Source organism: Cryphonectria parasitica, assembly GCF_011745365.1.
Source record: "Cryphonectria parasitica EP155 unplaced genomic scaffold M406scaffold_8, whole genome shotgun sequence".
In the NCBI taxonomy this organism is placed as follows: domain Eukaryota; kingdom Fungi; phylum Ascomycota; class Sordariomycetes; order Diaporthales; family Cryphonectriaceae; genus Cryphonectria; species Cryphonectria parasitica.
Genome location: NW_024468916.1, coordinates 3,211,210 through 3,232,829, shown reverse-complemented (window position 1 = coordinate 3,232,829; position 21,620 = coordinate 3,211,210). Strand labels below are relative to the sequence as shown.

Sequence of the window (21,620 nt, the reverse complement as noted above, 5' to 3'; positions counted from 1 at the left end):
TCATTTGTGTTGTATCTTGTCTGAGAAATGCATTCTGCAGCTATAATAGATGCAGGAGATCTAAGCTAATTTGTGATGTAGGTTATGAAGTGGGCTGATTTAAGGATTCTTATCTTCTCATGCTTTGATATTCTGCAAGGAAATATAGGTAAAGAGCTTCTCTAGCTCTATTCTATAAACGAGATATTCAATCCATGTTGTTTCCTTGTTCTATCTAATGTTAAAGGGGAATCTTTCTATAAGCTTCTTGGGTTTATTGTTTATGAGAGATTTCGGTGAATCATTAGATCATCCGTTTTAGCTTAATCTTTCCGTTACTTAAGAAGCGTTTTCGGTATTATTTAGATGTTCGTACTAGTAGCTAAGAGAGTATCATCTCTTATTCATATTCCTAATCATAGTGCTTAGCATAAGCGATGAAGAATATTGAAGAGTATTGTTGCTAAGCTCTTTTTCCAACATCTGAATGCTCTATTTCATAATATTAAAGCAATTCGAGTTGCTACTCGTAGAGATGCTGAGCATATATTCTCGTTCTGCTGTTGCTATTTATCTGCAGCGCCTAAATTTCTAAGAGAACTATTCTGAATCTTCCTTACTCGAGAAATGTATTAAGCAGTTATTATTATAGCAGAATATTCAGCTAAGACTTCCGTAATTAATAGAGTCTAATACTTGCTCCGAGAGAGTGTTTTTGTTCAGTTGATTGGGTTTCTATTATCGAGCAATATTCATCTAGCATTCTTTCTAAACTAGTTGCTATTTGTTCTTTCGAGATTAATAGCAGTTTTATGCAATGTATTCTTGTTTGTTGCAGTTGTAGCAAGTAATGCTATTTCTTTTGCTATACTGCCTGTTAGCAGCATTGAGTTTCATAGAACTAGCATGCGTAATGCTGCTCTGAGCTGTGCTGCTCTGTTATTCGCTATTCTTGTATTAGAGTTTCTTGCTTGTATTAGCTGAAAACCTCTAAGTCTAGCTTCCTTCCTTCTTGAACTTCTCTATCTGTTATTCATATAGATGATTATTAATGCAGATAGCTTGATTAAAGAACATTGCAAAGTTCTCTAGCTAATTCTGCTTGGAGATTTCATCTTTAATGTTGTTCTTGAGTTCTTTATAATAGTATTCCATGAGATTCTTGTTTTCTTATAGGAGTTTTGCTGAGAGCTGCTTGAATCTGATTGTATAAGCAGAAGCTAACTTAGTTTGTCTGAGATCTATAAGCTGCTGAGCTATAATGCATTCTTCATTGGAATTATCAAAGATTTCTTTGAAAGCTTTCTTAAAGCTCTCAAAGGAATCGAATATGTTCTTGATATTCTGGATATGTATGTTAGGATTATTCTGATGCTCTAAATGATTGCATAGAGAAAGCTTGTACTAGATAAGAGTATTCTTTTTGAAACGAGTTCCTGCAAGGATAATCTTTTCAGATTTCATAGTAAACTGAGTTGCATAATGCAAGAAATATGCTCTGCAGTAAGTAAGGAATCTATGCAGCGTTTTCTGATTGCTATTATATATAGCGAGCTTATCCATCTTGTATGCCTTTCTAGCATCACTGGTAACTGCAGAAGTGAACTGCGCTTGCTGAGCTTGTTGAGCTAGCTGAGCCTGCTGGTTGGCGATGGTAGCGCTCTGAGCCTGCTGTTGTTCGCGCAGATCCTGGATACGCTGGATAAGCTGGTACATCTGGTTAATCAGTTCTTTCTGAGTAGGAGCGTGTAAGGATGAAGGGGTTCCTGAAGGAGCTATTGTATTCCGTATTGCTCAAGAAGTAACACTGAACCGTTCTTGAACAAGAGTTGTCAAAATGTAATAAGCATTGCAGCAATCCGAAGATTCCTAAGTATACGAAGGAGTTTATGCTAACAAGAGCAGTATTAAAGTATCAAGTTCTTGAATACGGAACTGTACAAGTCCTAATAAGCGATGCAAGTATTTACTGCCTTTGGGACTATTCAGTATAGAAGACTGAATACTTAGATTGACAACTGAAGAGCTATATATAAGATTTATCTAATAGGAATGAACGTGTTCTTATATATTCAGCTCTTCAGTTCTGTTGGTAGTATTAGTTGTTGGATTCCTTGGATTACCTGGGTAATCCAACTGATCCGGATTACCATGGATCAGCCACTGATCCATCCTGATCCTGTAACCCTAATCCTTGCTTATGTAAGCCTTAGTCCTTGTGATGTTGAATCCTTTCCTGTCTTTCCGAACAGTTGTTCCGAGTGTTCTGGCTGGTGACCTGCATGTTGGATGGGTTATAACACTATGCATAAAGAAAGCATCAAAGTTGCTTGCACTCTATACTAATATCAATTATTATATCGAGCTTGAAGAGAGAGTAAGACTGTCCTAAAAGCTCTTATACGCTCTCTTCGCAGCTGAACTAGAAGTACTTAGGAAATACTTGAAGAAAATGCTAGCTAGAGAATGAATTCGATTCTTAATCAGCTCTGCTAGCATATCTATACTATTTATGCTAAAGAAAGAAGGCAAGCTGCGTTTCTGTATGAATTATAGAGCGCTGAATCGGATTATATGCAAAGACTGCATTTCATTGCCTTTGATTGCTGAGATTCTTAATTAACTGAGCTATGCATAAATCTATATCAAGCTTAATCTTAAGAATGCATATTATCAGCTCCGAATCTGTAAAGGAGACAAGTGGAAGACCGCTTTTCATACGAAATATAGCTATTTCGAGTATTATATTCTGCTCTTTAGCTTTATCAACGCTTCAGCTACATTCTAAATATACATTAACAAAGCGCTAGCAGGCTTAGTAAATGTAATCTGCATTATCTATCTGAATAATATCCTAATCTATAATAATAATGCTAAGCAGCATATAAGCTATATTCGAGAAATCTTGAAGCAGCTATAGCAATGAAAGCTATACTTCAATCTGAGAAAGTGCGAGTTCAATATATAACAGATGGAATTTCTAAGCTTTGTAATATTCTTAGAAGAAATCAGTATGAATAAGGGGTATATTGCAGCTATTATATAGTAGCTGCTTTTGTATACTATCTGCAATATTCAGATATTTCTTGGATTTACTGGATTCTACTGTTGATTTATATGGAATTATTCTAAGATTGCTATATTATTAATTAATCTTTTGCAAGGCAGTAGTACAGATGTGATTGCGCTTTCGAACTGCATCTGAGTAGCTTTCAAGATTCTAATCATGCTCTTTATAACAGCTTCATTGCTATGCTACTATGATGCTGCATTATTAACAAGAGTTGAAATAGATGCTTCTGCTTTCACTATAAGAGCTATACTAGCTTAGCTGTTTCAAGGCTGCTAGCATTCAATTGCTTTTCATTCAAAGAAGCTCTCTCTAACAGAAATACAATATAGCATAAGAGATATTAAGCTATTAATTATTATAAACGCTATATCAAACTAGCAGCATTATTTGTTATATCTGCTTAAGCTTATACTTATTCTTACGAATCATTTCAACTTGCAGTACTGAGAAACTAAACAGAAGCTATCTGCCTGCTAGTTGCGCTAGCTGAACAATCTCAGCATATATAATCTCATTATCCAATACTGCTCCAGCAAGTTCAATTCAGCTAATAAGTTATTCAGACAGCCAGATCATCAGAGAGAAGAAAGAGCTGAGCAGAAGCTGCAAAGTCCCAGCAATTTTATTATGATAGAGAATCTGAGGAATCAGAGAGAATCTTGTATTGATTGTATTCAAAAAGTAAGAATAGAGCAAGCAGCAGATCTGAATATCTCCTGTTTTCAAGTATACGCTCTTTGCTATTCGAGCGAGAGTGCAGAGTTTGAGCAGATAGCAAACCTGAGTATCTTCTGTTTTCAAGAGTATGCTCTTTGCTATTCGAGTAAGAGTGTAGAGTTGAAGCGGAATATCCGCTTAGCAACTAATGTTGCTTGGATATCGGATTACAAACTGATTATTCTTCTGTATCTAGCAGTAGAGCAAAGCGTAGCAATAGTGCTGGAGCAGCTTGTAGAGCTAATAAGAGCGTATCTGCTACAATTATAACAAGAAGATATTTTTATTTAAACAGAAGCTTAGCATAAGAAGCGAATATGCAGCTCTATAGCTAATGTAGAGCTATAGCAAGTTATCAAGAGCTTGCTATGCTTCAGAGGATATATATTTATGCTAAATTATCTATTAACTTGTAAGAAGCTTTTGAAAGTATATTATAATAATTCAACAGCTAGCTATCTCAGTATAGCTAAGTTTACTAAGATGATTTCTCGTTACTATTATTGGAATGTGTCAGGGCTTGTATGCGCACAAAGGAAATAAGTGGCCCTTGCGACCCCTGGTGGCGGTTCAGGGCTGCTGCAAGGGCTTTGCTCCGAAGCAGCGCTCTTGTACAATGCTGCGTGGCTATCAGGCTATTGTCATCCCATCTAGTTCAGGCCAATTGTGTACATAAGGGAAAGGGGAACAACAGGTTCAGCAGCGAAAAAGAGGAGGAGGGAGATAGGTTCAGTAGTCCCTTTGAATGGAAGCGTCAACAGAGCAGCTTGGGAGCAGCTTACACCCCTTCACCTCACTTGTGTGCTCTTTTTATTCTAACAAGTCTGAACTTTCTACCCTTTCCCGGGAAGTGAGCTGTTGGGGATGAGAATGGCTCCAGTTATACGAAGCAGCAGCGCTGCTCCAGAGCGACAACTATAACGAGCTGGCAACTCTGATCCTTTACAGATCTTAAGCTAACTCCCCTCTCAGACTCTCCCTCCAAGTTCGAACCCAGGCTCAGCTTACGAGAACTCCTCGCTCGAGGTACTAGCAGATATGGCCGGGTTGCAATGCTAGGAATGCGAGCTCGATTATTAGTTGGAAGAAGAAGAGATATGGCAGCAGCTGAGGAGCAAGCGTGCTTGCTTAATACTACTCCAGAGCAGTGATATCAGCCTGAAGCTCCGGCTAGCTAGCCTCAGCTCTCTCAGCATCCTTTCTGTGCTAACTTCTTCAGAAGCACTCTTAACAGCGCTTGCATAGCTATATTGCAGCTTGCTAGCTCTTATATATAAGGGGGGATTGTATATGGAATTGAAGATGTTTCTATACAATCTGCAGTATTATTTCGATATCTGCTGCTTGATTAATGAAGCGGATAAGGTGGAATATGCAGTGCACTGCTTGAAAGATAATCTCAAGCAGGATTGGGTTAACTATGTTGCTTGCTAGGAGGAGGAATAGCATGAGCTTATTTCTATCACTTTTGGAGAACTCGAGTTCTTCCTGGAAAACTAGTTAGCTAATCCCACTACCCGCGCTGTTACTGCTGCAGCAATGCTTGCAAGTATTGCTCAAGGCAAGAGCGAATTAGTGATAAGCTTTATGCGCTAGTACTAGGAGGCGGAGCTTGAGTCTCTCTATTCTAATACTGAGCAACATTGCATAACAGCTGTTCTTATATGCTTCAGATTAGAAATTCGTATTGCTATCAGTGCGCAGATAATGCTTCCGAGCAGCTGGAATGCTCTGATTAGCTTAGTATAATGTATCGAATCTGCTCAAGAGATGATTACCAACTCTCAATCTGCTATTAAGACGCTTCTAAGCAGCAGCTCAGGAACTGCTACTTCTTCATATTGTAGCTGTTATAGCTGTAGCAAGCTAGGCTATATAGCAAGGAATTATACAGCTCTGTATAGTTCTCAGGCACTTCTTCTTACAGGTACTCAAGCTTCGTTGATGCGCTCTCAGATAGTTAACAACAACTTTGCTCGCTGTTACAACTGTTAGAAGATAGGCTATTTTGCTAATCTATGCTCGGAGTCTCAATAAAACGTTTATTATACCTGTAATAAGCTAGGCTACTATAGTTCCAGTTGTTTAGAAGCAGAATGTTGGATTTGCAGGAAGAAGAGGTATACAGCAAATAGCTGCAAGCAGGCTAACAAGATAGCGATAGCTATGCAATAGAGCTGAGGAGATGCTGAGCGGAAGCTTCGCTAGCTTACTGTTCATGCAAGGCTGTTGCTTGGAAACAAAAGGAAGCATACGTATGAGTTGGTTAACTCGGGAGCAGAGGAGAATCTGATTAACTGCTGCTTAGCTGAAGCTCTGGTGCAGAACTAATCTTTTGAAGTATGCTCTAAGCTTATCTTAATTAACTAGAGAGCTATTATTATATATAGTAGCTGCTCTATCGATGTGAAGATCATAGATAGCTTAGGAATATTCAGGAAGCAGTATCATTGCTTTATAGTAGCAGATATTAGCTAGCCTAGCTTGATTCTGGGGTTTCTGTAGCTTGAAGTTGTTAATTCGGTAATATGATGAGATATGAAGCAATGGAGGTTTCCTTTCCAGCACTCCCAGATTCAGCTCTGTACTATGGCGAAAGAGCTTGAAGAAGCAAGGGTTGCCTTTGCAGCATATTACTATCCAAGTCTACCAGACTTACTTCTCGAAGCTAAGCTAGAAGATGCAGCGCTAGAGCTGCGCTTGCTCTCTGAGTACTGCAACTTCGTTGATCTATGCATGAAGAAAGCATCAAAGTTGCTTGCACCCCATACTGATATCAACTATTGCATTAAGCTTGAAGAGGGAGCAAGACTGCTCTGGGGGCTCTTGTATGCTCTCTCCGCAGCTGAATTAGAAGTGCTTAGGAAATACTTGAAAGAGATGCTAGCTAGAGAATGGATTTAACTTTTGACTAGCTCTGCTAGCGCATCTATACTATTCATGCTAAAGAAAGAAGGCAAGCTGTGCTTCTGCATGAACTATAGAGCATTGAATCGGATTATATGCAAGAACTGCATCTTATTGCCTTTGATTGCTAAGATTCTCAATTGATTAAGCTATATACAAATCTATACTAAGCTCGATCTTAAGAATGCATATTATTAGCTCCGAATCTGTGAAGGAAATAAGTGAAAGACTGCTTTCCATATGAAATACAGCTATTTCGAGTACTGTATTCTGCTCTTTAGCCTTACTAACGCCTCAGCTACATTCCAGGCATATATTAATAAGATGCTAGCAGATTTAGTAGATGTAATCTGCATTGTTTATCTGAATGATATCCTAATCTATAGTGATAATGCTAAGCAGCATACAAGCTATATTCGAGAAGTCTTGAAGCAGCTATAGCAATAAGAGCTATATCTCAATCTGAGAAAGTGTAAGTTCAATATACAATAGGTGGAATTCCTGAGCTTTATAGTATTCTCAGAAGGAATCAGCATGGATAAGAGGCATGTTGCAGCTATTATATAGTAGCTGCTTCTGTATACTGTTTGCAATATTCAGATATTTCTTGGATTTACTGGATTTTACTGTTGATTTATACAGAACTATTTCAAGGTTGCTATACTATTGATCGACTTTTTGCAAAGCAGCAGTATAAGCATGGTTGCGCTCTCGAACTGCACTCGAGTAGCTTTCAAGACTCTGATTATACTCTTTATAATAGCCTTATTGCTATGCTACTATGATGCTGTATTACTAATAAGGGTTGAAATGAATGCTTCTGCTTTTGCTATAGGAGCTGTGCTAGCTTAGCTGTTTCAAAGCTGCTAGCATTCAATTGCTTTTCATTTAAAGAAGCTCTCTCTAATAGAAATACGGTATGGCGTGAGGGATATTAAGCTGTTGGCTATTATGGATGCTGTATTAAACTAGCAGTATTATTTGTTGTATCTGCCTAAGCTTGTACTCGTTCTTACGGATTATCTCAACTTGCAGTACTGGAAGATTAAATAGAAGCTATCTGCTTGCTAGTTGTGCTAGCTGAATGATTTCAGCGTATATAATCTCATTATCTAGTACTATCCCAGCAAGTTCAATCCGGCTGATGGGTTATTCAGGCAGCTAGATTACTAGGGGGGAGAGGAAGCTGAGCAGGAGCTGCAAAGCTCTAGCGATTTCGTTACAATGAAGAATCTAGAGAATCAGAGAGAATCTTGTATTGATTGTATTCGAAAAGTGAGAGTAGAGCAAGCAGCAGATCTGAGTATTTCCTGTTTTCGAATATACGCTTTTCGCTATTCGAGCGAGAGTGCGGAGTTTGAGCAGACAGCAGATCTGAGTATCTTTTGTTTTCGAGAGTACGCTCTTTGCTATTCGAGCGAGAGCGCAGAGTTGAAGCGGAATATTCGCTTAGTAACTGATATTGCTTGAATATCGGATTGCAAACTGATTACTCTTCTGCATCTAGCAGTAAAGCAAAGCGTGGCAATAGTGCTGAAGCAGCTTATAGAGCTAATAAGAATACATTTGCTACAACTGCAACAAGAAAACGTTTTTGTTCAGACGGAAGCTTGATACAAGAGACGAATATGCAGCTCTACAGCTGATATGGAGCTATAGCAAGTTATTGAAAGCTTGCTATGCTTTAGAGGATGTATATTTATGCTAAACCATTCATTAACTCGCAAGGAGCTTTTGAAAGCATATCATAATAATTCAACAGCTAGCTATCTCAGCATAGCTAAGTTTACTAAGATGATTTCTTGTTACTACTATTGGAATGCATTAGCTAAGAATATAAAGAAGCATATTAATACGTATGCAGTATGCTAGCGAATAAAAATGAGGAAACAATGCTCATACAGCCTGCTCAGTCCCTTATTACCAGCAACTCGCTCATAGGCTGAGATATCAATAAACTTTATCACTAGTCTGCTCGGATCCATCAGTTTCTATAATAAAGCTTACAATGCTATCCTGATAATCATTAACAGATACTCGAAGTATGCTCTATATATTCCAATAATAATATAGCTTACAAGTAGCAGCTTAGCAGATATTATACTATAGTATATATATTAGTTCTATAGCATTCCTAAGAGCATTGTATTAGACAGAAGGAGCTTCTTTACAAGCTACTTCTGAACTAACTTCTGCTTCCACCTGGGAACCAAGCAGCGCTTAAGCACTGCGTTTCACTTCCAAACAGATGAATAGATCGAGCAGCAGAATCAGAACCTCGAACAATATTTCTGTGCTTATTGCAGCCTTTCTCAAGCGGATTGGATGCAATATCTACCCCTTGCACAGGCAGCATATAACAGTGCAGACTATAGCGGAATAGAATTATTACCTGCTATATTGCTCTACGAATTCCAACTAACAAAACTAATAGATATCAATATGCAGCGCTCAAGCTATATTCCCAAGATCTCAAAGCAGCTCGAAGATCTTGCTAAAGCTTGTAAGAAGGCTTAGGAAAGCTTTAACTATGCAAAACAAGCATATATTAAATAGTATAACAAATATTATATTGATAAAAGATTCTTCCTTAGCAATCTCATTCTTATCTCAGCTAGGCATTTATACTAAAAAGGCGTTAATAATAAACTAGCAAACAAATACCTTAGTTCTTTTCGAGTGCTGGAGATTGTAGGAGTGCATGGACTGGCATACAAGCTCGAATTGCTAGCGAAATACAAGATTTACAATATCTTTCTAATCGTAGCTCTGAAGAACTTCAATAAACGAGATGAAGAAGAGCTCAAAGCACATCCTGATATTGATCTTGAGAAAGAGATGCATTGGAAGATAGAAGCTATTCTAGCATACTAAAAGCTACCTAGAAACTGCCAATTCCTTATACATTGGAAGGAATATAGCAGCAATAAGAATTTATAAGAACTATAGGCATTTATTAATAATGAATTATTGATCAAAGAATATGAAGCACAGTTGAAGTAGTAATAATGCAGTGCAGAAGTTGCTTGGTTTTTGATTGGAAAACTAAAAACCCTTATATAGCTTATCTACCCGAGAAGTTAGCAACGCTTCTACATCATAGCAATCAGTGCTAGTTATTTCCCATGCTATAAAAACGCGCTTACCCACTCAGAGTTTTTAAAGAGATTATCCTTTCTCTTCAGAAGCCGCCTCAGAGAGCTTGCAAGCTGCCTCAGCCAGTACCTTTAGAGCGCTAACACTGCACTGGAGCAGTGATATCAACTCCCTGCTCAAAACGGGAGCAGAAGACGCACTGACTACCAGCGCAGAAGCAGCGCTCACAGAGCGTATCAGCTGGAGAACACCTTGCAAGTCCTCATCAGTCAGCTCCTGACTAAAGGCGCATGCACTATTCAGAGCTAAGCCCGCTTTATATGAAAGCTATAGCAGCTTGTAAGCAGCGCGAAAGACAAGAGGAAGCAGAGATAATACTACTTACGAAGTAGCAAGGATGATTGTTGCTAGCGCATCGAAAACAACGAGCATCAGAATCTATGATGAGTTAGCATGAGGAATAGTAGAACAGCGATGAGAGAGCTTGCTCATCTGCTTAATCCTAGCACCGGATACCCAGCTCCTAGATGCAGCAGCGCATGCACTCCTAGCATCAGCCTGCTGAAAGGCGCACTGTATCCGGCCCTGCAGGAATCTTCTTCCTCTTGACAGCCTAACAATATTAGTATAACGCTGTATATACAGTATATCTGGGTACTCATGGAGGCTGTGAGAGTGATGAGAGAAGAGATCTCCGGGGAGGGAGTTGCAAGGGACTCGGGCGGGGGCGAGAGAGAGGGCGAGGGCGAGGGCGAGGGAGAGGCCCTCTTGCGCTTCTTGCTGGCGGGGGCCTTGCAGCCACCATGCTGACCGCTGCAGCAGCCACGAGAAGGAGGGGATGAGGGAGCAGCGGGGGCGCCAGAGGGCAGAGAGTGGCGGGGAGGGGGCACCGCATCAACAGCGCTGGAGAAGGCATTGCCAGCCTCCAAGGCCTCAGAGGCAGTCTGACCCTCAGAGATCTCAGGAGCTGGTGCAGCCTTCTCAGACGCATTGATAGCAGTAAAAGAAAACATCTGCAATGAATCAGCTTTCATGCAATGCTTCAGAGAATAGGGATATATATACTGTGCTATTGCTGCTATTGTTATTGTTGTTGCTGCTGTTGCTGCTATAATAGCTGAGGGAAGGGAAAATAGAAAGAGAGGGGGATTCAGGCGCAAGAACGAAATAAGGAACAATAGTGCTCTACTAGCGCATATATTCCAAGCAACCCTGTTGTCTAGCTCTAGAAGCTATTCCGAGATCGCAGTAGTATGGATAACTGTACTAAGCTGCGCAGTCTTTGTAATTATGCTGCATCTGCGCTACGCTAGCGCTAGAATAACCTTTATAACATTACATGACTTACTAGCGAAGGGAAACTTAGCTCTCTAGAGCGAAGCATTCTAATAACAAGAATCAACTGATGAGAGAACTATTGATAAGTATAAAGAAATCTGTGGGTTTGTGCGAGAGCAGCTCGAATGCATAGTTCCTGGAAACAGAAACCTAGAAGAGAAAGGATTCTGTTAGGGCTTGTATGTGCACAAAGGAAATAGATAGCTCTTGCAATCCCTGGTAGCAGTTCAGGGCTGCTGCAAGAGCTTTGCTCTAAAGCAGCGCTTTTGTATAATGCTGCATAGCTATCAAGCTATTATTATCCCATCTAGTTCAGGCTAATTGTATACATAAGGGAAAGAGGAATAACAGATTCAGCAGCAAAAAAGAGAAGAAGAGAGATAGATTTAGTAATCCCTTTGAATAGAAGCATCAACAGAGCAGCTTGGAAGCAGCTCACACCCCTTTACCTCACTTGTGTGCTCTTTTTACCCTGACAGAATGCATTAGCTAAGAATATAAAGAAGTATATTAATATATATGCAGTATGCTAGCAGATAAAAACAAGGAAACAATGCTTATATAGCCTGCTCAATTCCTTACTACCAGCAACTTGCTTATAAGCTGAGATATCAATAAACTTTATTACCAGTCTGCTTAAATTTATTAGTTTTTATAATAAAGCTTATAATGCTATTCTAGTAATTATTAACAGATACTCAAAGTATACTCTATATATTCCAATAACAATACAGCTTACAAGTAGCAGCCTAGCAGATATTATACTATAGCATATATATCAGTTCTATAGCATTCCTAAGAGCATTATATTAAACAGAGGAAGCTTCTTTACAAGCTACTTCTAAACTAACTTCTGCTTCCACCTGAAAACTAAGCAGCACCTAAGCACTGCATTTCATCTCCAAACAGATGAATAAACTAAGCAGCAGAACTAAAACTTCGAACAATATCTCTGCGCTTATTGCAGCCTTTCTCAAGCAGATTGAGTGCAGCGCTTATCTCTTGCACAAGCAGCATATAACAGCGCAAACTATAGCAGAATAGAATTATTATCTGCTATATTGCTTTATGAATTCCAATTAACAAAACTAATAGATATTAATATATAGCATCCAAGCTATATTCTCAAGATCTTAGAGCAGCTCGAAGATCTTGCTAAAGCTTATAAAGAAGCTTAGAAAAGCTTTAATCATGTAAGATAAGCATATACTAGATAGTATAACAAATATTATACTAATAAAAGATTCTCTCTTAACAATCTCATTCTTGTTTTAGCTAAGCATTTATGCTAAAAAAGCATTAATAATAAACTAGCAAACAAATATCTTAGCTCTTTTCAAGTGCTGGAGATTATAAGAATGCATAAACTAGCATATAAGCTTGAATTGCTAGCAAAATACAAGATCTATAATATCTTTTCAATTGTAGCTCTAAAAAACTTTAATAAATAAGATGAAAAAAAGCTTGAAGCATACTCTGATATTAATCTCGAGAAAAAGATGCATTAGAAGATAGAAGCTATTCTAGCATACTAAGAGCTATCTAGAAACTGCTAATTCCTTATACATTGAAAGAGATATAGCAGCAATAAGAATTTATAAAAACTATAAGCATTTATTAATAATGGATTATTAATTAAAGAATACAAAGCATAGTTAAAGCAGTAATAATGCAGTACAGAAGCTGCTTAATTTTTAATTGAAAAACTAAAAATTCTTATATAGCTTATCCATCCAAGAAGTTAGCAATGCTTCTGCATTATAGCAATTAATACTAGTTATTTCTCATGCTATAAAAGCATACTCACCCATTCAGAGTTTTTAAAGAGATTATTCTTTCTTTTCAGAAGCTGCTTCAGAGAGCTTGCAAGCTGCCTCAGCTAATATCTTCAGAGCGCTAATACTGCACTGGAGCAATAATATCAACTCCCTGCTCAAAACGGGAGCAGAAGATGTACTAATCACTAGCGCAGAAGCAGCATCTATAGAGCGCATCAGCTGGAGAACACCTTGCAAGTCTTCATCGATCAGCTCCCAACCAAAGGCGCATGCACTATCCAGAGCTAAGCTTGCTTCGTATGAAAGCTATAGCAGCTTGTAAGCAGCGCAAAAGACAAGAGGGAGCAGAGATAATACTACTTACGGAGTAGCAAAGATGATTGTTGCTAGCATACTGAAAACAACAAGCATTAGAACTTATGATGAGTCAGCATGAGGAATAGTAGGACAGCGATGAGGGAGCTTGCTTATCTGCCTGATTCTGGCACCGGATATCCGGCTTCTGGATGCAGCAGCGCATGCACTTCTGGCACCAGCCTGCCGAGGGGCGCACTGCACCCAGCCCCGCAGGAATCTTCTTCCTCTTAACAGCCTAACAATGTCAGTACGATGCTGTATACACAGTATATCTGAATACTCACGGAGGCTGTGGGAGTGATGAGAGGAGGGACCCCCGGGGAGAAAGTCGCGAGGGACTCGGGCGAGGGCGAGAGAGAGAGCGAGGAAGAGGCCCTCTTGCGCTTCTTGCTGGCGGGGGCCTTGCAGCCACCACGCTGACTGCTGCAGCGGCCACGAGAAGGAGAGGATGCGGGAGCAGCGGGAGCGTTCGAGAGCAGAGGATAGCGAGGAGGGAGCACTGCATCAACAGCGCCGGAGGAGGCATTGCCAGCCTCCAAAGCCTCAGAGGCAGTCTGATTCTCAGAAACCTCAGGGATTAGCGCAGCTTCCCCAGATGCATTAATAGCAATAAAAGAAGATATCTGTAATGAATCAGCTTTTATGCAATGCTTCAGAGAATAGGGATATATATACTATGCTATTGCTGCTATTGTTATTGTTATTGCTGCTACTGCTGCTGTAATAGCTGAGGGAAGAGAAAATAGAAAGAGAGGGAGGTTTAGGCGTAAGAGCGAAATAAGGAACAACAATGCTTTACTAGTGCATACATCCCAAGCAATTCTGTTATCTAGCTCTAGAAGCTATTCCGAGATTGCAGTAGCATAAATAACTGCGCTAAGCTGCACAGTCTTTGTAACTATGCTGCATCTGCGCTGTGCTAGCGCTGGAACAACCTTCACAACATCACATGATTTATTAGCAGAGGGAAACTTAGCTCTCTAGAGCGAGGCATTCCAATAATAAGAATTAACTGATGAGAGAACTATTAACAAGTATAAAGGAATCTATGGATCTGTACAAGAGCAGCTCGGGCACATAGTTCCTAAGAACAGGAATCTGGAAGAGGAAGGATTTTGTTAGAGCTTGTATGCGTACAAAGGAAATAGGTAGCTCTTGCGATCCCTGAAGGCAGTTCAGAGCTGCTGCAAGAGCTTTGCTCTGAAGCAGCGCTCTCGTACGATGCTGCGTAGCTATCAGGCTATTGTTATCTCATCTAGTTTAGGCCAATTGTATATATAAGAGAAAGGGGAACAATAGGTTCAGCAGCGAAAAAGAGGAGGAGGGAGATAGGTTCAGTAGTCCCTTTGAATGAAAGCATCAACAGAGCGGCTTGGGAGCAGCTCACACCTCTTCACCTCACTTGTGTGCTCTTTTTACCCTGACATCTGAGCTATACTGCTATATCAACTGCTATTCTTGTTTTGAAGTTTCTTGCTTATATTAGCTGGAAATCTTCAAATCTAGCTTTCTTCTTTTTTGAACTTCTCTATTTATTATTCATATAGATAATTATTAATGCAAATAGCTTGATTGAAGAATATTGCAAAGTTCTTCAGCTAATTCTGCTTAGAAATTTTATCTTTAATATCGTTTTTGAATCCCTTATAATAATACTTTATAAGATTCTTATCTTTCTATAGAAATTGTACTAAGAATTGTTTGAATCTAACTGTATAAGCAGAAGCTAATTTGATCTGCTTAAGATTCATAAGCTGCTAAGCTATAATACATTCTTTATTAGGATTATTAAAGATTTCCTTAAGAGCTTTCTCGAAGCTTTCAAAAGAATTAAATATATTCTTAGTATTCTGAGTATGCATATCGGGATTATTCTAATGCTTCAAGTGGTTGCATAGAAAAGGCTTATACTAGATAAAAGCATTCTTTTCGAAATAAATCTCTACAAGAATAACTTTCTCAGATTTCTTAGTAAACTAAATCTTATAATGCAGAAAATACGCTCTGCAGTAGATAAGGAATTCATATAGCATCTTTTGATTGCTATTATATATAATAAGCTTATTCATCTTATATGCTTTTCCAGCGCTACTGGTGATTGCAGAGATAGATTGCATCTGCTAAGCTTGTTAAGCTAGCTGAGCCTGTTGATTAGCAATAATAGCGCTCTGAGCTTGCTATTATTTATGCAGATTCTGAATATACTAAATAAGCTGATATATCTGGTTAATCAGTTCTTCCTGAGTAGAGGCGTGCAAGGATGAAGGAGTTTCTGGAAAAGCTATTATATTCCGTATTGCTCAAGAGAGTAATACTGAACTGTTCTTAAACAAGAGTTATTAAAATGTAATAAGTACTGCAGCAATCCGAAGATTCCAAAGTATACAAAGAGAGTTTATACTAATAAAAGCAGTATTGAAATATTAAGTTCCTGAATACAGAATCAGATAAATCTTAATAAGCAATGCAAGTATTTACTGTTTTTGAAGCTATTAGAATGTAGTATAGTCTGATACTTAGATTGATAACTGAAGAGCTATATACGAAATCTATCTAATAGGAATGAATGTATTCTTATATATCCAGCTCTTCAGTCCTGTTAGTAGTATTGGTTGTTGGATTCCTTGAATTATCTGGGTGATCCAACTGATCCGGATTACCATGGATCAGCTATTGATCCATTCTGATCCTGTAACCCTAACCCTTGCTTATATAAGCCTTAGTCCTTGAGATGTTGAATCCTTTCCTGTTTTTCCGAACAGTTGTTCCGGGTGTCCTGGCTGGTGACCTGCATGTTGGATGAGTGTAATGAGCACTGCAGCAATCCGAAGATTCCTAAGTATACGAAGGGGTTTATGCTAACAAGAGCGGTATTAAAGTGTTAAGTTCTTGAATACGGAACCGTATAAGTCTCAATAAGCGATGCAAGTGTTCACTGCCTTTGGAGCTATTAGAGTAGAGAGTAATCTAATACTTAGATTGATAACTGAAGAACTATCTAAAGGAAATCTATCTAACAGTAGGAAATGTAAACCTTTATATACTTGGTTCTTCAATTCGAATAGATAGAATTGATATTAACTCCATTAATTTCTTTATCAATGGGATAGATGTTGATTATATCTATCTGCTAATAATTCTAACTTTGAATTATATAATTAATGCTTTGTTAGAATGTTGAATTCTTAATATCTGATCCCTGTTACTCGTGATTTATTCTGTAATCTGCATATTGGATGAGTTATAATATCATCTCCTTTCTATTAGTTGTTATTCCCAATAATCTTTTGTAAATACTCTAGCAAATCTTTTGTTCGTGATCTTGCCTTTCTAATCGAGATGTTGAATAGAGTTAGTTCTTATTGTATTGCTAAATCTTATTCTTGTTCTTTGCAGAAATCATTCCTTCTTTCTGCTGTAGCTATTTTCAGTTTTCTTTCGCTTATATCTTGCTCATACTGCAAAGATTATAATCTTTCAGCTGAATGTAAGATTGCTAAGTCTGAATCTTTCTGCTATTAGATCTGTATGCATCTGAGTTTGTTGAATTGCGATGTGCGTAGCCTAATGCTTGTATAATTGAATTGTATAACTGCTCAATACTGTTGCTTAGAAGCGGAGATGAAAGTGATTAAGGAGGAAGCTGCTGAGCTGAATGCTAAACTTCTTAGGCTGTGTAAGCAGAAAAGGATGTGGTATGAAAAGATGATGTACGCTATTCGTTGGGGAATTGATAATGTGGAGGAGTTGGAAAGGGTGGAAGCGGAGGAGCGAGCTTGTATTGCTGCTGGGGTTCGTTCTGTGGTTGCAGAGGAATCTGCTGTGATTGCTGGAGATCCTTCTTTTGAGGGTTTTGATTGGAATTCTGTGGATGTGGGGAATGCAGTGGTGGATTGGTCTGGGTTTTTGGATGAGATGGTGAGCTCTGGGCTTTTTTCTGAGCTGGAGCGGTTGTCTTAGGTACTGGCTTTCCTTTTCCAATATTCAGCTATCTTTTTCTGAGCGTTTTCAATGTTTTCTCGTGATTCCTATGAATTTTCACTTGCTGGATAATCTTTTCACTTAATGAGGTATTCTCTTGTGTTGTTTGTGCTTCTGTGCTTAAGGATCTTCTCTATCTTATATTTTGGTTTATTGTTTTCTACTTTTGCTGTGTTGTTTGTTAGTATTTTCTGTGCTGCTGATTCCAGCAGTAAGATGTGGAAAACTAGATATATTCTTATTCTATGAGGTAATGCTAATTTGTAGTTGATTGGAGAGATCTGTTGTAAGATTTTGAATAGTTCTAATTTCTTATGGTTGAGTTTTTCGCTGGGTTTGGTTGTTTTGATGTTTTTCTGAAGTAGGTAAGCCTTATTTCCCTTCTGTAGGATTGGTTTTTTAATCCTTTTGGAGTTTGCATACTGCATTATTCGTTCTTGAACGAATTATAATTCTGATTGGAGTTCTTTCTGAACTTTCTTGATCTTCTTAACCCTTTTATCTGCAGCTTCTGCATCTGCTTCTAGCAATATTTCGTAGTAAGCTGTTGGGTTATATTTATAGAGTATGAAGAATAGTGATTTCTTTGTTATGCTTGTATTTGCACTGTTATAAGCGAACTGTATAAGAAGCAATAGATTAACTCAGTTGTTCTGTTTCTGATTGATATAGTGTTGTAGATACTGTTTAATAATTTGATTTATTCTTTCTGTTTGTTTATTTGTTTGCGGGTAGAATGCTGTAGATATTTTGTAGTGTATTCCGAGCTGTTTTATGAGCGAAGTTCAAAATTTTGAGTTGAACTTCTTGTTTCTATTAGAGATCACTTCTTTCAGCATGCTATGATTAGCAATAATCGTTCTAAGAAATGTATATGCGAGTTCTTCTGCTATACTGCTTTTCTTATAGGAAAGAAAATAAGCATACTTGCTCAGTTTACAAACTATTACTAGAATGCTATTATATTGCATTTTAGTTAAGAGTTCTTGTAAGAGAAATAGCTTAGTAATAAAATCTAGATTAATGAATTGCTAAATAGTTGTAGGTATTGGTAAGGAATGTAGTAGTTTGTAAAGCTTGTATTTTTCTGCTTTATTCTTCTTACAGCTATTGCATTGTTGTAGAATGCTTTCAATTCTTTTTCTAAGATCTGATGAGTTCTAGTATTTTTTGATGCATTTGTAGATTGCTCTGATTTCCTGATGCCTGTATGCTGGTGCATTATGTATATTCTTGATGTAGTTGTTTTGTTTGTTCGGAGTTATTGATTCTGAATCTCTTTCTGAGGGTTCGATTCTGAGAGCAGCGTTCAGTTCTCTATGTACGTTGATGAGATTTTCCGATTCATCTTGGGCGAAGATGTTCTATATGTTCGAGGAATCTGTATCTCGATGGTCTGATTTTCTGCTGAAAGCGTTTGCTTGTTCGTTTTCTGAGCTTTTGTAGTGCATAATCTTGAAGTTGAACTATAAGAGGAATTCTGCTTATCTGATTTGTTGCTTGTTCAAAATCTTGGTTGTTATGAATGTAGTTAGATTCTTGTAATCTGAGTGAATTATGATTGAGTATTGTGTGCTAATGAGATAGTATTGCTACTTCTCAAAGGCTTTTACTATTGCTATAAGTTTCTGATTAGGGATTCTATAGTTGATTTCTGAGCTATTCAACTTCTTTGAGAAGTTGCTTATAATCCTTAGACATTCTTGGTTATCTTGCTAGCTAAGTTGTTCTTCGAGTGCATATTCTGATGCATTAGTCTCAATTTTAAAGGATTTATAAAGGTTTGCTTCATATAGAACTGGCTCTGAAGTAATGTATTTGATAATCTTATTAAAAGCTTCTTGTGCCTTGGAGATTTATTCGAAAGATTGCTTCTTCTTAATAAGATTTGTAAGAGGATGTGCGATTCAATTATAGTTCTTGATGAACTGTTTATAGAAGTTAATGTATTCGAGAAAAGATCTAATATCTCTGATATTTCTGGGAATTAGCTAGTTTCTGATAGCTTTTACCTTATCTTTCTGTAGCTTAATGCATTCTAGCTTAATTATGAATCTGAGGTAGTCGACTTTTTGTACATGAAAGTGACTCTTTGCAGGTTCTATAAGAAGCTTTGCATTCTGAAGCGTTTGCAACACTGTTTCTATGTATTTCTTATATTCTTCCAATGTTCGAGAGTAAATAAGAATATTGTTGAGATAGGCGATGATGAACTGATTCAGATGCTTGCATAGAATGTAATTAATCATTTCCTGAAATGAAGCTGAAGCATTTATTAGATTAAAGAGCATAACTAAATATTTGTAGTGTTTATAGCGTGTTCTGAAAGCAGTTTTCCATTCTTCTTCTTTCTTTATTCTGATTAGATTGTAAGCTTCTTTTAGATTTAGAACTGTAAACTATTATGCTTCTTATAGCCTATTTTGTAATTCCTTGATGAATAGCAACGAATATTGATTCTTGATTGTGATATTGTTAAGCTGCTTGTAATCAATATATAGCCTGAGCTTGCTGTTTTTCTTTGGTACAAACAGAATGGGATATTCTGCTGGTAATTGCGATGATTGTATGTATTCTTTCTTAAGATTCTCGTTGAAGTACTCCCTGAGTGCTTCTAGTTGTGCTTTATCTAGCTTATAGATGAGGAAGAATTTGAGTTGTTTCTCTTCTTGTAGCAGGATCTCGTAATTGTATGAGCTGTATTCTAGCAATTCCATATCCAATTCTTTCTGAAATAGTTTCTTGAACTTGTAATATTCTTATAATATGTTTGCAAGTGTTAGTTTTAGTTCTTGTGCTGTTTCTGCTACTTGGAGGAATAGTAGGTACTGTTGAGCATGCTTCTTTTCGTTCGTTGTTTTTAGTGATGTTTTTGAGAGCTTTGAGCGTTCGCTTCGGGCTAGATCGAGCGCTCGAGGGCCTGATTTCGAGGTTTTTCCTGTGTGGTTCTATAATTCACATTCTGAAGCTTTTCCTTGTTGCTCTGGAGTGAACCAACTTGCTGAGAGTCTTGCTTTCATTGTTTTATTAATCTGTTAGCATTCTGGTACTATTTGGGTTTGCTTATTACTAGGTTCTTCTTCTTGAATTGCTAGCTCTGCTGATTTGAAAGTATGTAAGAAGTTGTATGAAGCTTCTTTTTCTGAGTATTCTTCAATTACTAGCTTTGATTCTGCGCTATTGATTGTGATTATCTCTCTGGGTACAGCTTGTTCTCATAAGATCTGGCTAGTAGTTCAATTGATTTAAGGATTATGCTTCTTAAGCTATGAAAGCTTTATAATTAGCTTATGCTGTGCTGTATTCGTGATATCAAAGGAAGCTCTGATTATATATTCTTGGATTAAGATAGATAGATGATTAGTTTTCTTATTGATTATTCCTTGATTGTATGCAATAGATTGTTCTTCTATGGTGCTGAGAGTATATGAGCGTTTCTTCTATCTTTATTGTAGTTGTGCCTGATTGATGATATATGGGAATATGAAGTTTCTCTGAGCGCTACTATTCAATAGTGCGCTATACTTGCATTCTTGAATGTATATATTGAACTTGATATGAGTGTAATCTGTTCTAGAAGCTTTATATAGGGATTGTTCCAGTTTGATTATCTGCAGTCTCTTTACAGATGATCTTATTCTTTTGGGTTTGCTGAGAACTGCTTGTTCTTCTAAGCTTGCTTTGCTGCTTCTTGAGCGAGCTTTTTGGCTTGCTTTTGCTCGTATCATTATTATTTCTGATCTTTTTTTTGTTAATACTAGTTGCAAATCTTGTTGTTAATGTGAATCATGCAGAGTATTGTTTTGCACTGCTACTATTTTATCTTTTTATTTATATATTGCATGGAGCAATTATCTGGTAGCTCGATATATGCATTATGATATTGCTTGTTGAGAATCTTCCTGAAGCAGAGTTTCTGTTCTTTAATAGCTTAAAGGATTTGTTCTGATTCTCTAATGAAGAATTATTCATGTTATACCTTATCTGAGAAATGCATTCTATAGCTATAATAGATGCAGGAGATCCAAGCTAGTTTGTGATATAGGTTGTAAAGTGGGCTGATTCAAGGGTTCTTATCTTCTTATGCTTCGATGCTCTGCAAGGGAATGCAGATAAAGAGCTTCTCTAGTTTTATTCTATAGACAAGATATTTAATTCATGTTGTTTCCTTGTTCTATTCAATGCTAAAGAGGAATCTTTCTGTAAGCTTCTTGGGTTTATTGTTTATGAGAGATTCTAGTAAATTGTTAGATCATTCGTTCTAGCTTGATTTTTCCATTGTTTGAAAAGCGTTTTCAGTATTGTTTAGATATTTGTACTAATAACTAAGAGGGTACTATTCCTTGTTCATTTCTCTAGTTATAGTATCTGGTGCAGATGATAGGGAATGGCGG

At 37.6% G+C, this 21,620-nt stretch overlaps 1 protein-coding gene across 1 annotated transcript; it reads left to right on the top strand.

The window, feature by feature from the left end:
• Positions 1–8,935: 8,935 nt before the first annotated feature.
• Positions 8,936–9,193, top strand: M406DRAFT_266363 (uncharacterized protein; the record flags this gene model as incomplete). The annotated part of the gene is made up of 1 exon (XM_040917797.1): positions 8,936–9,193. A coding segment is annotated over one exon (258 nt), but the record flags the coding sequence as incomplete, so codon positions are not given.
• Positions 9,194–21,620: the final 12,427 nt, after the last annotated feature.